This window comes from Lissotriton helveticus, chromosome 9, assembly GCF_964261635.1.
Source record: "Lissotriton helveticus chromosome 9, aLisHel1.1, whole genome shotgun sequence".
Taxonomy (NCBI): domain Eukaryota; kingdom Metazoa; phylum Chordata; class Amphibia; order Caudata; family Salamandridae; genus Lissotriton; species Lissotriton helveticus.
The window spans coordinates 445,190,801-445,210,392 of NC_136070.1; the positions used below are offsets into that span (position 1 = coordinate 445,190,801).

General features: G+C 47.9%; 1 protein-coding gene across 2 annotated transcripts in view; it reads left to right on the forward strand.

Annotated features, from left to right (window-relative positions):
- TDRD9 (tudor domain containing 9) overlaps positions 1-19,592 on the forward strand; it is a 2,642,469-nt gene that overhangs the window by 2,498,585 nt on the left and 124,292 nt on the right. For both annotated transcript variants that reach the window (XM_078660267.1, XM_078660268.1), the window contains 2 exons: positions 1,139-1,235; positions 10,352-10,490. In XM_078660267.1, the coding sequence (XP_078516393.1) occupies positions 1,139-1,235; positions 10,352-10,490 (236 nt within the window). The remainder of the gene's footprint in view (positions 1-1,138; positions 1,236-10,351; positions 10,491-19,592) is intronic.

Sequence of the window (19,592 nt, forward strand, 5' to 3'; positions counted from 1 at the left end):
TGTCTTCTCCCTCTAGAAGGGTGGAATGCTACCCCCGTCACCAGAATTGGCGAGAGGGTAGTATTCCAAAGCGTATGACACCTTACACGGCATGTTTTGATAAAGCCAAACCAAAGTTAGCATTTAACCGCGAGGTTCATAATGCACTTCAGAGTATATGGTATGGCAATATCATAGAACAGCTATAAGGACATGGTTCCGAAAGCTCCAGACAGGCTCAGCTCATGCTAGAGCACCATCTCACACATAACCAAGCACTCTGCCTCCAGGATTGTTAAGGCCTGCCATAGGAGTGACTTATAGGTTACTGTGTGTCTATATATAAGGGTAGAGATAGGAATACTATACCTAAGCAAGGGGTGATTACACAACCTTGCCCCAGCTGAGTGATCAGCCAGTTGTGTCAGTTTGAGTGGCCAGCCAGGGGTGGCATAATACATGCTGCCGCCCCGGTAGGCCTTGGGTGCACCTATGCCCTGGGTACCTAGGGTACACTATACAGGGACTCACAAGGGTGACCCAATATCCAATTGGAGATGTACCTAGAGAACATGGAGTCCATTTTACAGTGAGAGCAGATAGCCTGGGGCCCTGATTAGCAGGATTCCAGGCCAACTAATTAAAAAACCAGCTAAACACAAGGCAAAAAGTTGGTGGTAACCATAGTCAGGTATCCACCTTCCTACAGCTGGGAATACCTGGGACTGAGTGACATGGATGTGACTACACCATGGTTGCCCCAGAATATTTTGTCTGAATAAAGCCACCTGCACTAGCTCGACAATCTGGGATTTAAGTGGTTTTTGCCAGCACAAAGACTGAATCAGAAAAGGTTTGAGTTTGCGTTCGTACTTGGTAAAGGTAAATAATTTGCATATGGAACACACTATTCATCAGAACCAAGTTTATGGAAAGTATTTAAGTTTTTCTTCTTACTCTTTAACAGGGTATATAACTTGGGGAAGGGCTATTAATCCCAAAACCCCTTACGAATAATCCATCCGTCACTATTTAACTGTGTATATTTTCTTGCATAAAATTGCTATCTACTGGAATGCGTGAGTTATACAAATGAAAAAGAAGCCACCATAATTACCATATTTTCAGGGATGCAACTGCCTTACCTTCTGTTTTACAGGTTCTACAATGCTACTTAGGGAAACGTCATTGATGCCGAATATTCCTGGGCTTCCTGCCATAATTGCCATGTTATTTGCTCCGGTTATTGAACTCAGGTAATGTATTATTGGATTAACCAGGACATGCACAATTTCATGTGGATAAACTTAGTTTTAAGTGTTATCTACTTTAGAGTTGGCTTTGAAAGATTCCTACCTCAAAATGTATTTGTATATTGATTACATTGTCTTTTATTGGGCAAACTCAACAGGACAAAGATTGTTTTGAGTTTTACTTGTGAGACTATAGTGAATTGGTCTTAAGATTTGTTAGTTAAAACTGGAGATGTGTTGCTTTACACATCCAGTACTTGAATCATGTGTCCAGGAAACTGATCTTACATTACTAAGCAAAGCGATCAGTGGTGTTACAAGGGAAGGTTATTTCTTCTCAAGCTAATAAATGACAAATTATTGTTAAAACTCTTAAGTGAAACAAGTTTCCATATGTATCTAAATCTGTGTTTCTTGTCTGGTGTTCTTATCTAGGCTTCAAATCAATATTGGAGAAGGGATAATCCCTAAATTGGATGTTAAGATGCCCATTGGATCTGTTTGTCAATTTTATTCCAAGTCGAAATATTGCTGACAGCACAATGACAATGCTTTCTAATTCAAATAGTTTGAATTTTTACAAAAGAATACAGATGTAGTTAATAAAACTTGATGATGGTCCCATCAAAGTTCTTTTGTAAAAGTATGACAATACAATTCTTGCATCATTATCTGATGTAGACAACCCAGCAGGTAAAGAAGTCTTTCAATAACACGTCAGTGCAATTTGACAAATCTTGTGAAGAAACTTTTTGCCTTGACCATTGTCCCTGAAAATTCATCAAACTAGCTTAGTGGTTTATGCCGTTTAGAAAATGTTGTGTAAATAGGAATTGGATAGTAGTATGACTTACTGAAGAAAGAATTAGGTTAAAAAGTATTTAGTCGAGGGCGTGGCCAGGCAAGATGGCTGAGTGGTCGTGAGCCACATCAGCTCCAGGGCCCCGATACCGCCACACCCCCCTAAATATACAGATAGAGGATTGTACCTCACATGATCAGGTTCTGCTGAGAGTCGTGGAGTAAAGGATAGCCGGCACACTCCGATTTCATGTAACTGGAAAGGTAGAGGGAGGAATCCACCGCGCCACTTAGGCTGAGAGGTGAACCCAAGATGGCGCAGAGGATCGCAGCCGCAGTAAAGCCAGAGGCGAAATGAACGAGCGCGATCCCAGCGATACGCTGGGCACAGGAGTCAGGCGCTGCTTTATCGACTAAGCGTGGGAGCAAGGAGGAGTCGGTCATAGCTCCTTAACGCACTGAAATTGCCCCCACAGACAGTAAAGCACTGACGGACCCCGATGCGGCGGAGCGAGACCGTTCAGCAGCAACAAAGCACCTCAAAGGTGAGAGGGGCTCACAGAGTTTTTACATGCACAAAGCACTGTAATTTGTGGGCACTTTTCAGCGCGAGTAGGTTTTGAAGGGGTTTCTATATGCTTCAAGGTTTGCGGATGACCATATCCAATACAAATAGATCAAGGGTTTAAGTGTGACTGTCCCCGCTCCTCCCAACGGACTCTAACCTCATTCCCTTTGTGCAACCATACTAAAATCACCAATAGATTGGTCGGGATAACCATCTTGTCCAATGTTGACCACAGGATAGCCCTAGGGCCAATATCAAAGGCACACGCATGTCAACCAAGGCGACAAAAAGTCGACCCCTGTTAACTGCTACAAGGTTCCAGTAGAGACAGTTGAACTGAAAGGCCTGATCAACGGTACCCAATACACTTTTACATTTTGCCTGGAATTTGGATAAAATGCTTTTCTCGTCAATTCAATCCTGGAGATTTTACAGGATTTGTTTGCAAAAGATCTTTTGTGAAGCATCAATTAAGCTAATGGGTCGGTAGTGTTGTAGCGCAAACGTGTTGGGCCACATAAATTATTTCATTTGGTCTAATATTTATCTCAGAATAACCTCAGCTACCACACCAATCCTAGTAGGTCCTCTGATGGATACTGTTTTTTGCTGAAAGGGACCAGAATACTTAGGGGCTGAACAATTATCATATAAGGGCCTTGAATAAGAAAATTGTTAATATTTGTTCGACTTGGCCCTTCTGGCAGGTTCACCCCTAAACTTTTTGCTTTGATAGGTGACTTGGTGTTGGTTGTTTTAGGTTTCTGCGCACTTTAACACTGTGTCCCAGTGTAAAGTGCGTGCGCACTCTGAGTGCGTGTGGTAAGATTGGCCTGCCCTCCCATAGAAATGCATGGGGAATGTAAGTGTCCATGGTAGTTCCTGATGCGTGTTGAGTGCAGGGTCAAGTTTGATATGTGCGGACTCGAGTGATTAAATGATGTGTGCGGATTTACTGTGTCTAGTATGGAAGTGCCACTTTTAGAAGTTGGTATTATTTTAAAGACAATTAGATATGATATGCCATAGACATTATCAACAAGGAAATAAGGAGACTCATTGAATATTTGTAATGTGCTCAAGGCATCATGTTTATCAAGAAGAGGTAAGGTAAATTAAAGTTCTAGCAGCACTGTAGTAAAAACAATTAATACAACCCTAATTGTACTTGGTGCTCAAGATGTGCAAGTGGCGGACAAAGTGGCGACGCAAGTGACAATGTGATCAGCATAAACGGCGCAGAGTGACTGGTGCTAAAGATATATACAGTGAGTCAAAGAAACAATGTGGCTCTAGATAAATTTACAGAGTTCGGTTCAGATTCAGGTTCAACCACATTGTTAGTTACGCTTCTTATTGCGCTGGATGGTCGACGGCATTTCGATCCTCATTGATTGGGATCTTCATCAGGACAGGACTGGTGTGGAAACAGTGCTGATTGGCTAGAGCAATCCAGAGCTAATCGTGGATAACATAATTCAAATTCGTCTGTATGGAAGCGGGCCTGTTAATCGAGTCGCCAATATGTGTATGTAGGACCTGGTGGGCGCGATCTGGAATCCAGTGGTTGGCGTAGAATAAATCTGGGTGGCGTAGTATAGCATGGGAGCGTCCGATGAGCTCCTTGTTCAGTCGGGGAGAATCAATCTGTCAAGGGGTGCAGGCATACCGAGTCGCCACAATATGTATATAGGTCCCGGTGGGCGCGATCTGGATCCAGTGGTTGGCGCACAATCAATCTGGGTGGCGTAGTGTCGCGCGGGGACGTCCGATGAGCTCCTGGTTCAATCGGGGAAGATTCAATCGTTTTCCTTAGTAGGATGTAAATGTAATAATAGGTCCTTCAAGGCGCGGTTTCAAATCCATAAACCCACGTTTTAGTGGCTCACAGCACAACACGTCTAGAGTCCTTGATAAGCCTCCTCACAGACCGAAGCTTAAGCGATCGTGACACAACGCCATTCTATGTTTTTTTTTTTTTTCTGATTATTCACCCCAATCCCAACGTGGTTGATGGGTTTTTGCTCCTGTACTGTATACCAAAAAAACATCTAGAAGTTGGCATGTCTGTGCAATAAAGGTGAAATGACTGTCTGGCTTGTGATTGGCTGGAGCTGGCTGGTGAGCCTGGCTCCAGGAGTCAGGATGGGTCTGCCCCGGTGGTGAATAGAGAGATTGACAGCCAGATGGGTGGGAGGAGTGCACCTGGGACCTGAATAGGGCTGGGCTTTCGCTACACAATGCTGGCTCCGCCCCCTGTGGTGCGACTGATGACCCTGTCCAGTGAATGGGAAGAGGGGCTGTGCGCAACAGAGTGCTCCAAAACCAGCTGCGACTGGTTTTTCCCTTAACCCTGCATTTTACCCCGCTTGTTTCATATTTAATTGCGCAGGTGCCCACCCTGTGACTTGATCTTGTGCCAGTTTTTATGCTCTAGCGGGTGCCCACCCAGCCAGGGACCATGTTTTTGAACCGGGAGCCTACCCCGGATTGCCGCCGCGAGCCGCTCTCCCGGGCCGCTGCGCTGCCTGTGACGACCCGGAAGCGGAAGGAGTAAACAGGAAGCGGACGGGAGCCCACCCCGCGCTCCTGGGTAGCCGAGGGAGGAGTGCGGCAGAAAGAGAGGTGCCGCCGTCAGCGAGGCCCCGGTAAGTAGAGCCCCGCCCGCGGCACCCGTGAGCCCCGCCTGCCGCTGAGGGTGACTACGGGCTGGGAGGAGCACGGGAGCCCACCCCGCCTCCTCACGACGCTGCTCAGAGTCTTGCCGACTCCCTAGTTAAGTCCCGGTCCCGGAGGAGTGACCGGGTGAGGAAGAGTTGCCCTGCATGTGGAGCCTGCAACTGGGAGTTCCTCGACCGGTGAGGAGAGCAGACCGGTGAGTGCAGGCGTCCCTAGGTCAGGGGCATTTCTTTGGTCAACCGAGTGGCCCCCGCTGATAGGGGGCTCGCTCCAACGTGTGAGGGCCATCGTCTTTTCGAGTCCCCAGCGAGGGACTCCAGCATCTTGGGGGCATTTCTTTCGAGCCCACAAGGCTCCTCCTGAGTTGGGGCCATTGTTCTCTGAGTCCCAGAGCGGGACTCCCAACGTGATTTGGGGGCAGTTTTGGTGGTAGAGCGGCCCCGGCTAGCAGCGGGCCGCTACCCCAACGCGAGGGCATTTGTGTCTTCAGAGCCCACGAGGCTCCCGGGCCCATTATTGTTTAGAGCCACAAGGCTCCTGAGGCCCCAGTATTTCTTCAGAGCCCATGAGGCTCCCGGGCACACATTTATCGCGAGCCCTCAAGGCTCCAACACTAAAGGGGGCATTTGCTGATTTTGAGCCCCAGAAGAGAGCCAGGAGGCACGCTGGTGCCAGGCTCAGTTCCTACAGCTGCCCAGCACTTAGTGGGCAGCTGCTTCATTTAGGCCCTTGCGAATCTTCTTTGACTGCCGGCGCAGCCAGCCCAGACATTCTGGACATTGGGCCTGTAAGCCCCTGAGAGGCCAGGTTCGCCTGGGGTCAGTTCTGTGTACTTTTTGGCGCAAATGTGATTTCCTGCCTAATGTGATTTATGCATAGAATGCAATGCTTATTTCTACTTGTATTTTTATGCTTAGGAGGTTGTGTTTCCTAGTATAGTTATGCTAGTGAGTTCATGGTTCCCTGTGTGATATTTGCCTAAGGTGATTAGGGTTGCGTAGTGGGTACTTACCTTTTACCAGTGGTTACTGGTTGTTTGCTACATTTGCTATTTGGTGCTACAATTCTTCTATGTGCTAAGTGTTATTCCTACAAAGTGTTATTTCTACCAAGTGCTTGTTCTACCGAGTGCTTATTCCTGACTGGTCCACGTCGCCCTGTCCCATGTATATAATCCCCTGTAAATTCCGCCCGTGCCAGTGGCACAGTGTAAATTGTGTGTTTATTATCTAATGTGTTTGGTATAATACAAAGGCTATTTTTATATATAACCTTGTGTGTAGTTTCTTTTGTGGTGGGCCTTGGGTGTTGTTGCTGGGTGCGTGCGCAAACGCTTTACACCTTGCCTCCGGGATAAACCTGACTGCTCGTGCCAAGCTACCAAGGGGGTGAGCAGGGGTTATCTTGGCGGGTGACTTACTTTCCCTGACTAGAGTGGTGGTTTCTGCCTGGCTTTGGCGCAAGCCTTAGCCAACCAGAAATCCCCATTTCTAACAATGTTCATTTCTGTTTGGATTTTCTCTGACTAAATCTATCTTTAGGTCAGAAAACTTGAAGCAGATAAATTGACCACAACAAGGAAATGAAACAGAATCAGCAGAGTAGTTTATCTCAGTTTGTATCTTTATGGAATTTTAAATAATTTGCTTACCAGTCTAATTTATGAATTGAAAGGATTTAATAAGAATTAACAAGCTGTGAAATTCAATCTGAAGGGAGTTATCTTCCTCAGCCGCGTTAGTTTGTATCATTAGTTTGTATCATAGGAAGTGAGTCTTATAGAAAGTAGATATCTCTCATAAAAACCCTATAAATGAAAGTTCAGTAATCGCCAAATGACCAGTTCATTGACAGGATTTTCTGCCCCTATCCGTTGCAGCGTCAATGCCACAGCTGTTGTTGGAAACCTTCCAGGCGGAAAGATTCCACTACGCAAGCCTACCAGCCAGCAGCAAATGCAGTATTTCATCAAAGGTCATGTTTGTTTCTGGAAGTCCAAATCATCAGTCTCTGTACTGCAAGATGGGTTGAGAAAGTGGACAGGATAGGAACTGCCCCGGTCTGTACTTTGGGCAATTATACTCCATCAATTTCTGGTTTACACCCCTTGACACCACCAAATGTGTCAGACCACTATGTCCCTGGTCAGTTTAAGTAGGATGAGATGATGAAGAAAGTAAAAATACGCAAATTCGGAAGAATTAAGTCATTAATTACTTTGCATTTCCCTTAAGAGCACTGTACATTAGTCATACGATTGGTTGTGACCCTTTAGGAAGTAGGCGATTCCATGTTCTCATCCTTTGTCAGTTCTTTCCCAAACGTGCTATAGGAAGTAACAATTTTGTTGCAAGTCCAGTTGAGTGAGCCACATACATGAAAGGAATTATTGAGAGTTAGAGCACAAGTAGGAACTTTACAAAAGGTTCCCATAGGCTTCAGACTGTTCAGATCATACGTTCATACAATGAAAGAAAATCAGGTTTTTGAGGCCTTCATGAAACACAGCCTGTGCACTATGAATTTATGCTAAAATCTGAATTTCACACTTTCAAATACAATGCATCAGTTCTTCAATTAGGCAAATAAGTGATTTGCATCTACATCATGTAAGTAAAAAGTACGCCTAAAAAAGTTTTTGGACACTTCACTATCATTTCACATACTAATTTGCAAATCATTTTCAACGTTATAGGTTAATACATCATTCAGGATTCAAAAGCACATTTAAAATAAACCTATACATAGTTATTATCGCATCTGTTTTTCTCTTCAATGTCAGTGCTCACATTGCACGTTCTAATGCTAATGACAATTTCTTAACACTTAACAGTTTTATTCTTTATAGGTTTTTCTATGTTATTGTTTGTTGATTACGTTTATGTACAAATAAAGAAAAACGTATAATTGTTATGTTCGAAAATAAATATCTAAAATAATTTTTCCAGGGTGTATTCATAGAGATAGATGAAAGATAACATCCATTTTCTATCAGTAGTTGCTTGGGCCATCATGCTGGTCCTTCTTGAACATTGGGATGATCTCAGCAGCACACCTGGGCATGGGGACCTGCATTCCTTTTAAGATGGCATTAGAGAGGTAATTCATATAGGGTCTTCAGACCTCTAGGTTTAATTTAAATAGCCTCTTTGAGATCTGGTCTTCACCATGCATACCTAGGCCTCCCAAAATGGAACCCAGGGTCCTCCATGTAATGTACCATTACAGGCACACCTGCACTCAGTGTATGTACACAGCACATACATTGCCCAGCACAGTTACCTCCGTGTATTGTGCCACCACAGGCACACTTACATTCTGCTTGCACTACCTATTACTGTAGACCTTATGTTGCCACTTGCAGGCACACATGCAGCCAAAACACACATTCACTGTGCTCGTGCTGCACAACACTACATCCTTCATGTACTGTCCTCCTCACAAGTAGACATACACTCAGTACATGGGCTCACAATGCATGTGTTGCATCAACTGCTCTATCTTTGTACAGCAGCCTTCCAAGGCACACATACAACCAGTGCAGAGTTGCTTCACCTGCACTACGCAGCAATTTACATTTAACTAATTTAGGCCAAAGGGCACACAGCAACTGAACTTTAAAAAGTGAGTTGATATGTCAGCCTCACTCCAGTGAAGCAGGTTAAGATGGTCATGTTCACTCCTACTGATCACTACACAGTATGCTGCAACCACTGAGCTCATGCTGCTTAACTCCTGGTGAAGGTATTAACCTTCCTCCACTGTGAGGCTACCGCTTTGGGCGCCCCTCCTAGTACAACAAGACCACAATCCGTGATACAGGTCTACGTCATGGTGTACACGCATGATCCATGTTTGCCTATGACAGCAAAAATCAGCATTATGGATCTAGATAACAGTAAAGTTGGGCACTCAGGGCAGGAGTGGCACGTTCATTACCATGCAGAAGCATTTTCCATCCTAACATTTCGAACATTTTGTGAAATCTGCAGTGTGAAGTGCACACCTTTTAGTTTAATACAATCATGCATATGAGCGCCTTAACCACACTTTGGGTTTTCAAGTTGTGCAAAACAAAGAAAATGTATACATTCTGTCAACCAGGTACTAGGTAATTGTTTAACCTATCTCATTTCCTTCATTTAACCGTTTGCGTGTGGCCGTCCGACGTCGTGGTGGGCATGGGCGGAGGCCGTCCGAACCACTCCCACTCATAAATCACCCGCACCACATTGGAATTTGCGCCACGGTCAACGGTTAAATGGTTTGTAAATTAGACCCAATTTCCTCCCAATATTCATATAGAGGTTATCATAGTGGTTCAGTGTTACGTTTCAAATAATAGTAAAAACCACATAAATGACGAACATCCAAGATGAGTACATACGACTTGAGGCTTAAAACGTTACTATCATTAAACCACAGGGCAGGCTGTACTGAATAACTCATACTAACCATAAAACAAGTAACTTCCCTGGAAGAATGTATTTCATTTTGTCATTCTATATTAAAGACAGAACTTGTTTACAGTTTCTTGATTGTAGAAGCCCCACACTTGAAAAACATTACAGCAGCATACCTTTTTATTGTGGTAATTAAGGAAGCAACAGGAAATATATTTGGAAGTGTGTGAATGTTTACAATTTTACATTTACATATGACTTGTCTTCAGTGTCCTTGAACTATCAAAACCCCACGGCAGGAAGAATGGTATTTCATATCGTTCACTGAAACAAACTTGTGCCAAGCACGTACAGATTTCCTGCTGCTGACATTATACATTTGTGTTAAAATAATGCATATGTGCAATTGTTACAGAAGTCATTTGCCAGACGTTAAATACTTTATTTATCCCCCAATGTGATTTTGTTTTTCTAAAAGGGCCTTATAATTTGATCGTTCATCTTAAGGATATTTAATATGTAATTTTTCTTCCTCTTAATGTATTTCTTTTGTGTCTCAGCAGCCTATTTATTGAAAGTCATACTGTGGCATGTAACATTTATACACAAATTTGAAAAGGTTAATTCATCAACATGTGTCTGACAGTTTGTTGTTGTGCTGTTTTTAGGGTTGATCAATTTGGAAGAAGCTTCAAAGGTGTCCTATGTGGTTTGGGTTGGAACAGGAGCACTGGTACATCTGTGTTAAAAGAGCATGATGTTGAGTTACCCTTTGATGTTCGATTCGATGCAGAGGACATAGTTGAGGTGAATTATGTTGCTGGCAGGGCCTTTATATATTTGCCATGCCAGTATTCATTTTTTGTGTGTTTTGTATATTCGAGCCTTAGCTTCCTGGTTGTTTTTAGTTTTTAAATGCACTGCATTAGCTCACAGAAAAATGCCTTGCTTTTGCAAAATTAATATAGCACACAGTTCACATTTTTTAATGTTATGCAAAGTCTTAAGTAAAATAGTCTTTGAAACCTTGATGTAGATTTGACCCAGGGTAGAGATAAGAGGAAATGGTGAAGATGGGAAACATCCTTTACAACGAAACTTTTACAACGCAGTGCTATGACAACGCAGGTTTTACAACGAAAACCATTACAACGCATTGCACTGGGGGGCGCTCTAGGATAGGGAATAGATTTAATTTACTATCCAACACCTTCCCTACTATCCACGGGGACTGGAGTTGGAATAGTAAATTAAACTATTCACTATCCAGCACCCCAAAGCGCTATGCGTTATAAAAGCTGCGTTGTAACAGCATGCGTGGTAAAAGCATGCGTTGTAGTGTCATACATCCGGTGAAGATGGATGTTGTAGCGGAGAGAGAGGAACTGATTCACAAATAAGTATTCTTTGACTACTTACTGGATTCCAATTCAGTGAAATCCAGCCTGACTGTTGACAGGATTCTCCAAAAATATTTTCCACCGGGACATGTCTTGTATCTAATGAGGTACTGGCATATAAATAGAATAGTTGTTCCCAAATTTCTGACAGTACTTTAATATTTTCAGTGCCACAAAACTGGACATGAGGGTTCTCCCTTAATTCCAAAGAAGCAAGCTAGTTCTGATAAAGACTTATAACTGCAGATTCCTCATTTTCTGAATATCCCCAAGCGCCAGACTGAGTCCAGAAACTTTCACAGCAATTCCACACGTGCTGATAGATAGCGTCATGCTGCTCTACAATGGACCAGTACTCCACCAAAAATTGCATCAGAGCCCATATATATGCGCCATCTCAACTCGCTTATATAAGTTTCTTTTTTGCGTGCCTGCCGACATGGATCCAGAGCTTTCAAAGCCTGTAATGCCTGTTTGAGATTTTTTCCATAAAAAATTCAACATGATACTGGAAAATTACAGGGTTCAAACTGATGTTGGTTACTGACACCCACAGTGACGGTCTCTGATGTCTCAGCACCAAACACGACTCAGAATCATGTGGCTGCTAACCTAAAATGAATATGATGGCCATTCGGGATCGAGGCCACATTTGCCGTTGCTGAATTTAGGCAGTCGAAGAAGCGGTCTTGCTCGAAGTCATGTGCAGAGTCTCGATCTCATTCCCAAGATAGTTCCAATGACCGTTTGTCATCAAGGGGGTCAGGGAAGTTGAGAAAAAGACACAAAAACATTTTTAAAAATCCAAGCATGGGATTTCGGCGTCCAACCATTCCCATCATTTGGAGTTGCAAGATTCTACAGGCACCTCCAGGTCACAAAATCTGTCTGTGCCCAAAACAGACACCTCCACTGGTCCAGATTCCGCCCAATCTTCAAAGAACAGGAACACCACAACACCTCCATGAGCTACCGCTGGCCATGGATAAACGTTTTGGGGCTTCCCCTGAAATCTCTGGAGAGCCTTTGGCCCATGGATCTGAGGTGGATGCCAGTTGGTGGGCCTGCAGCACTGGTTTGCTCCACCCACAGAAGCAACTTGTAAATGTTACCTCCGACCTGCCACTGCAGTGTCTGTGTGCAGTCCAGAACTGCCATCTTGGCTGTGAAGTGCCCACACTTCCCAGCTCCTGAACCTTCCCTTGGTATCATGTCAGTCACCCCTATGGTAGGTGCATTGAGTGTGTAAGGTAGGACATGGCTTGATATGTGTAGAATGTCCTGGTAGTGAATTACACTCCACTTTGTTTTTCACTGTTGCAAGGCTACCTGTTCTCCATAGGCTAGAATGGGCAGTCTGACTATTACGTCTTATAATCCTAACTGACTCGGGGAACATGGTAGAAATTCGAGTTTAGTATGCCTGAACTCAGAATAATAAAATACATATTTTAGCAAAGTTGGTTTTAATATTCTCTGTTTGAAAAAAACACTTTTAGAAAGTAGGTATTTTCTTGCCTAAGCCTTCCTGCGTTTAGAGGGGCATGGCAGGCTGAGTCAGACCTGGGTTGAATAGAGAGATCTGCATTGAGTACTGGGGAGGGGTAGCTCCTTCACCTGAATAGGGCTGTGCCTGGCACGGTGAATGCTGGCTCCACCTCCTACTGTGCGTCTGATGGCAGACCCCTTCTTTCTGAAAGGAAGGATGCAGCCTGGTAAACAATCCATTTTATTGCATGAGGTCCAGACTTTTTGAGCAAAAGCAGCCATAGAGTGCGTCCAGGCCTCGGAAATTGGAACTGATGTTACTCCTGTTTTTCTTTGTGCTGATATAGAGAAAAAACCATTGTCCTATCTTAGATTTTCAAACTCTCAATTTATTTCCTTCTTGTGGAAAGACAATTCATCATACTCATGCTGGCGAGGTTGTATCTGCTGTGGCTTCAGGAGACTGGATGGTAGGGCTGGACACCTATTTCCATATGCTTCGTCTTGCAGCCCTATGGGTGATACTTTCAGTTCTGGTGGGACCACAAGCATTTTCAGTTTGCTGTGCTCCCCTGTTTTGCTGACCTCACCAGTGCCCCAGGTCACGAAAGTGATGGTGGTAGTCACAGCTCACCTTCGGAGGTCAGGTGTACTAGTCTTCCCCTAACGTGGTGACTGTCTTTTAAAGGCAAGCTCACCAGAGTCAGTTGTAGACCAACTCCATGCTACAGCAAACCTCTTGACATTGTTAAGGTTCACTATAAACGTGCAGTCACACCTGACTCCTTTGCAGAGGCTCCCTTTCATCAGTGCCATCCTGGATAAGGGGCGTTATCTGAGTTTTCCTCCATAACAGTGCATTCAGAACATTCAGGATACAATCCCAATGTGTCAGCCACTGTCGTAGGCCTCAGGGTGGCTTTGAGGTTTCTTGTCCTATTGGCCTTCTGCATCCTGCTTTTTGACCATGCCAGGTGGGATATGCAGGCTCTGTCGTGGGATCTAAGCTTCAATACACCCAGCGCTGAAGAGACCTGTCTGATTCCATCAAGGTATCGTAAGAGACTGGAAAGGATTTGCAGTGTTGGATGCTCATCTGCAGTTGGACCAGTGGCAGGCCCCTCTCCGAAACCAGATGCATCACTACTGGGTAAGGGAAGTCATTAGGTCATGGTGGTGATCAGAGGACTCTGATCTCCGGTGAAAACCCATCTCTGCATCAATTTGTTAGAATTGTGAGCCATTCGCTTGACGTTAAAATCCTTTCTATTGTTCACAAAGAGGAGGCTAGTTCAGGTCCTCGTTGTCAACATCATATCCATGTGATATTACAACAAGGAGGGTGGTGTGGACTTCTGGACTCAGTGCCTCGGCAGGGCATATCCCTGATCGTGCACCACCTAACGAGGACCTTTAAACCCCAGAACAGATGAAAGAATCCGATGATGCCTAGTGGATCACAAATTACAATTACATCCAGAGGTGGTGCACAATGCCTTACAGCGATGGGGAGAATCATAGCTTGCGCGGGCGTTCCCAAGACCGGTCTCTCTCAGAGACGCTTTCCATGGAGCACTGTCCTCCTGTATGCCTTCCCGCCACTACCTCTCCTTCCCCGGGTTCTAAAGAAGATAAAGGCCAAATGGGCTCAAGTCATCCTATTAGCTCCAGATTGGGCCAGAAGAGTGTGGTACACCGATCATCAGATAGAGACTTCTAACCTCAGATTCCTTACCATAAATATCCCCAGGGGCATCTGCATCTCTGCGTCCGCATCATCCGCAGTACCTATATAGGCCCCACCTTGGCGCTCTGACATCAGTTCTTTCATTTCCGCTGCAGATAGCCCTGATCTGGTCTGAGCTACACCTCAGTCATTTTATTACTTTTTTTCGACTTTTTGTCGACTCTTTGAGATTTTACTTGTCCTTGTGTGTGGATGTCACCAAAGAAATTGTCTAGTTTCAAACAGTGAGGCCTGTCATAGTCCAATGTCGGTGACAGACCCTCACTTGGTGTGTTTGTGGTGCTTGGAGCCAAGACACGACTCTAAGTCGTGTTAGGACTGCAGTGCCATGTGTTGTGTTTAGTGTCCTCGCAGGCATATGACGACATTGGAATTCCACCTTTAACATTCTGTAACCGTGGAACCCAGTGAAGCATACACTGGCAGACCGTGGCTGGAAGAGGAGTGTCCAGACTGTCCTCCTCGTTTCATAGCGGGGTTCTTGGAATAAACCTACTAGTTATCTTTACGACTCCAGTGTACTTGCTTATTTAAAACTGGCGACGATCTTGAACCCAGCAAACCCACGCTCTACAAGATGTACAGATCTGCCAAGAATTCTACTTTCGTTGCGCTACAGAAGGTTTCCTGCCTCCCTTTCAAAATCTTCAAGACAACAACTTTTGACATTTCTACACCACGTGACGTTTGAAGAGGAGTCCTGTTTACCTTTCCAAGGTTAGTTGTTTGTCTGGTTGAATATCAGCAGTTACAGTTGCGGTTGGCAGTATGTGCTCATTTTGAATACGCTGTATTCTCCTCACGAGGCATTTCCTTTCTCTTCTTTCGCGACCTCCTCCAGTCGTGTTTTTATTACGTCACACGCATTCCTGTATGGTTGCGCACCACCCACGTTCTTCACTTCCTAGCAATGAGACAACCACGTTACCTGGCACCTTAGCAACTAACACGCAGCGTGAGCACGCATTGTACAGCGTCTGGGATCCTTAATATCCGCGTCTGTTATTCAAGCCTGCACTGAACTGTGTTGCTACCTATATCTGACGTTAGTGTTAGATTCCTTACCTTAGAATATCCCCAGGCGTAAGACTGTATCCAGAAAGTTTTCGTCAGCAGTACCCCTGCGCGTCGGTAGGCGTCGTCCTGTGGCTCCGTCGTCTGCGTCGTGGTCGCCAGAATGACGTCGATGGAGTACTTAGACGCCGCCCTCACGCGCTGACGCCAGTTCTTCTTTTTTCCGCGCCAGCAAGCGCAGATCTGGGAAGAGAGTACCCTTAGCCTTTTTTTTTACTAACTTTTTGGACATTTTTGTCTATCTTTTTTTAATCGACTTGACTCCTGGTGCCAGTACGGATGCCCGTTTCAAGCCGTGTGACACTTGTCACCGACTGATGTCGGTTACCGACCCCCACCGCCGGTGTCTTTACTGTTTGGTGGCCGACCACGATGACACGAATGCCGGACTTTGACATCGAATGCTAGTCGGGAGCGTACCCTTAAGCTCCTTGAGCTCCGGCAGTCGGCTCCGTGCCGCTCGAGGTCCCGGTCGAGGAGGAAGTCGGGGGACCGGTAGCGGAGCCACAGTCATCACCGATCATCCGGATCCAAGTTCTCGCACTCTGGTAAGTCGAGGCATGACAAAAAGAAGTCGAAGAAACATCATCGTTCTTCTAGCTCCCTTCGCCGGTCCCGTGACTCGGCAGAGGGTTCATGTGGCGCCCACGCGGCTTCGGCGGCGTCAGCGCAGTCGCATCCAGCCCCACACCCTCCGGTCCCTGGACTCAATGCGACTCCGAAGCCTATTAGAGACTTCCTCGTGGCCATGAGGACTCTCTTCCCGCCGTCGAGACACGCCGGCGCGCCTTCAGGCCACGCGGGTCCGACTGGGGGTCCTCTCCCTGTGTTGCCTTCGGCCTCGGCACCGCCGGCAACTTCGGTCCTGGTGCCGCAGGACCCGACCCCGTGTGATCCAGGCCTGGATCCCGTTCCACGTCAGTTGACCTTACGACTCCTCCGCTGGCGCCGACCCCCTAGGCGTCACCTCCGGTGCCGTACTCAGATGACGCCGTCCCCGGTTTCAGCCCGGGCTCGGCGTCGGAGAGGCACTGCTCGGCACCGCCTCCGACTAGTGAGCTTTTCACCTATGCCCCTGCTCCGTAATTTCTGCCTGTTTATCAGGACCTGGATGAAGGGGAGGACTGGGAGGGGTCTGAGGAGCCTCTGGCACAGAAGTGCCAGTTAAGTCAGGACTGGGCAAATGAGCTAGAGTCGGCCAGTGGTCTAGACACTTCGCCTGACACTGGTTTTCTCTCTCCTCATTCCGTGGCTACGGAGGAGGGAGCAACTTATGCTGTGGTGCTGCGCAAGGCGGCCAAGGCCTTGGGCCTTGAGCTCCCTGCAGCGGCCGTAAGGACTAACCTCCTCACTGAGGTGCTTCAACTGCCAGTAAACTCTTCGGAGCCTCTGCTGCAGTTTAATGAGATCCTCTAAACAGATCAGGTGACCTGTTCTCAGGACACCCTGCGCCGCACGGCCACCAGCTGTTGCGTGTGCAACTCGCCCCGCTGCTGCCCACAGCCTCGCTGAGCCTGCCTCGGCCCCCGCCGTATCTTCGTGTTGTGCTAATTTTCTTTTTGTCTCCTTTGTCTCTTTCTTGTCTCCCTGCAGCTTGCTAACCTATATTTTATTTCCCATTTACCGTTTTGATTATTTTTTCATTGCCTGTACTGTTTACTGTGTCTCTGCCCCCTGCCCGCCCCGCTCCCCGCTTCCCGCCGCCGTGCTAGCGGCCACGCACCCTTTTCCTTCTGTGCCCTCCCCGCTCCCGCCTCCCAGCTGCTCCTCCCTCCCTCCCACTTGGCCATAAATGGCGACCGCGCAGGTGAGTGTGACCTGTTCTCGGGACACCCCTGCGCCGCACGGCCACCAGCTGTTGCATGTGCAACTCGCCCCGCTGCTGCCCACAGCCTCGCTGAGCCTGCCTCGGCCCCCGCCGTATCTTCGTGTTGTGCTAATTTTCTTTTTGTCTCTTTTTTGTCTCCCTGCAGCTTGTTAACCTAGATTTTATTTCCTATTTACCGTTTTGATTATTTTTTCATTGCCTGTACTGTTTACTGTGTCTCTGCCCCCTGCCCGCCCCGCTTCCCGCCGCCGTACTAGCGGCCACGCCCCCTTTTCCTTCTGTGCCCTCCTGCCTCCCAGCTGCTCCTCCCTCCCTCCCACTTGGCCATAAATGGCGACCGCGCGGCGCAGGTGAGTGTGACCTGTTCTCAGGACACCCCCGCGCCGCACGGCCACCAGCTGTTGCGTGTGCAACTCGCCCCGCTGCTGCCCACAGCCTCGCTGAGCCTGCCTCGGCCCCCGCCGTATCTTCGTGTTGTGCTAATTTTCTTTTTGTCTCCTTTGTCTCTTTTTTGTCTCCCTGCAGCTTGCTAACCTATATTTTATTTCCCATTTACCGTTTTGATTATTTTTTCATTGCCTGTACTGTTTACTGTGTCTCTGCCCCCTGCCCGCCCCGCTCCCCGCCGCCATGCTAGCGGCCACGCCCCCTTTTCCTTCTGTGCCCTCCCCGCTCCCCAGCTGCTCCTCCCTCCCGCCTCCCAGCTGCTCCTCCCTCCCTCCCACTTCGCCATAAATGGCGACCACGCGTACGCGCAGCGGGCGCACTGAAGGCGCGCCAAAGGCAAACCCGTCTGCGCCCGTCCGCGCCTGGACCGCGCCCAGCACCAGGACCCCTGGTCCCCAGCGATGCAAGACGACCCGACAGACCTACAACGCCGCCGCCCTCAACGCACTCAATGCCGGCCGGAACCCCGCCTGCTGCCGGGCCGCCCCGAAACGCTTCCACGGACCCTTCACCTGCACAACCTGCAAGTTCACCTGCCTCCGAACATGCACCACGCCCGCCAAGCCAAACCCCAGCAGCGACCTCAAGTGCATCCTGCTCAACACCCGCTCCGTCCACAGACACGCCATCGAAATCTGGAACCTGCTCGACGCTACATCACCAGACGTCGCCTTCCTCACTGAAACATGGATGAACGCCTCCTCAGCCCCTGACATCGCCATCGCCATCCCGGATGGATACAAGATCATCAGGAAGGACCGCATCAACCAGACTGGAGGAGGCATCGCCATCGTCCACCAGAACACCATCCGCATCACGACCGACGCCGATGACACCTACACCGCCGCCGAACACCTCCACTTCCAGATCCACACCGACCCAAAGACGACCCTCAGAGGAATCCTCCTCTACAGACCCCGGGACCACGCACACAATTCAGCGAAGACATCACGGACTTCATCAGCCCGCACGCCCTCCCCTCCGCCCACACGCCCTCCCCTCCGCCGACTACATCCTCCTAGGGGACCTCAACTTCCACCTGGAGAACAACAAGGACCGCAACACCGTCACCCTGCTGGACAACCTCGCCAACCTCGGACTCAAGCAACTGGTCAACACCCCCACCCACTACGCCGGCCACACGCTCGACCCCGTCTTTTCATCCAGCAAGCACATCGCCTTCAGCCACTCCACCGGACTTCACTGGACCGACCACAGCTGCGTCCACTTCAGCTTCAGAAAAACCACCACCCACCACCACCCGCAACAGGTTCCTCACAGGAGCTGGAGCAAGATCACCGCAGACCAGCTCACCGCCTCCCTCAGCCAGAACCCACCTACCAGCACACCGGACCCCAACGAAGCAGCCCGCAACTTCACGCAATGGCTGACCGCCTGCGCCAATACGACCTCGCACCACTGAAGAACCCCCCCAGCAAACCCAGAAGCAAGAAGGCCCCCTGGTTCACCGACGAACTCAAGGACTCCAAGAAGACCTGCCGCACCCTCGAGAAAGCCTGGCTCCTCGACCGGACCACTGACAACATGACCACCCTCAAACACGCGACCCGCAAGCACCACCAGCTCATCCGCACCACCAAGAAGAAATCACTGAAGGATCGACTGGACAACAACGCCCACGACAGCAAGGAACTCTTCAGCATCGTCAAGGAGTTCTCCAACCCCAGAACCAGCAACAACGACATCACCCCTTCACAAGATCTCTGCGACTCCCTCGCCTCGTTCTTCCACCGCAAGATTGCCGACATCCACAACCGCTTCGGAACACCATCCTCGCACCCAACCGTCGAACCAGCGCACCCCACTGCCACCCTCCGCACCTGGACCACAGTGACCACCGAAGACACAGCCTGCACGATGAACACCATCCACTCCGGATCTCCGACTGCCCCCTGCCCCCACCA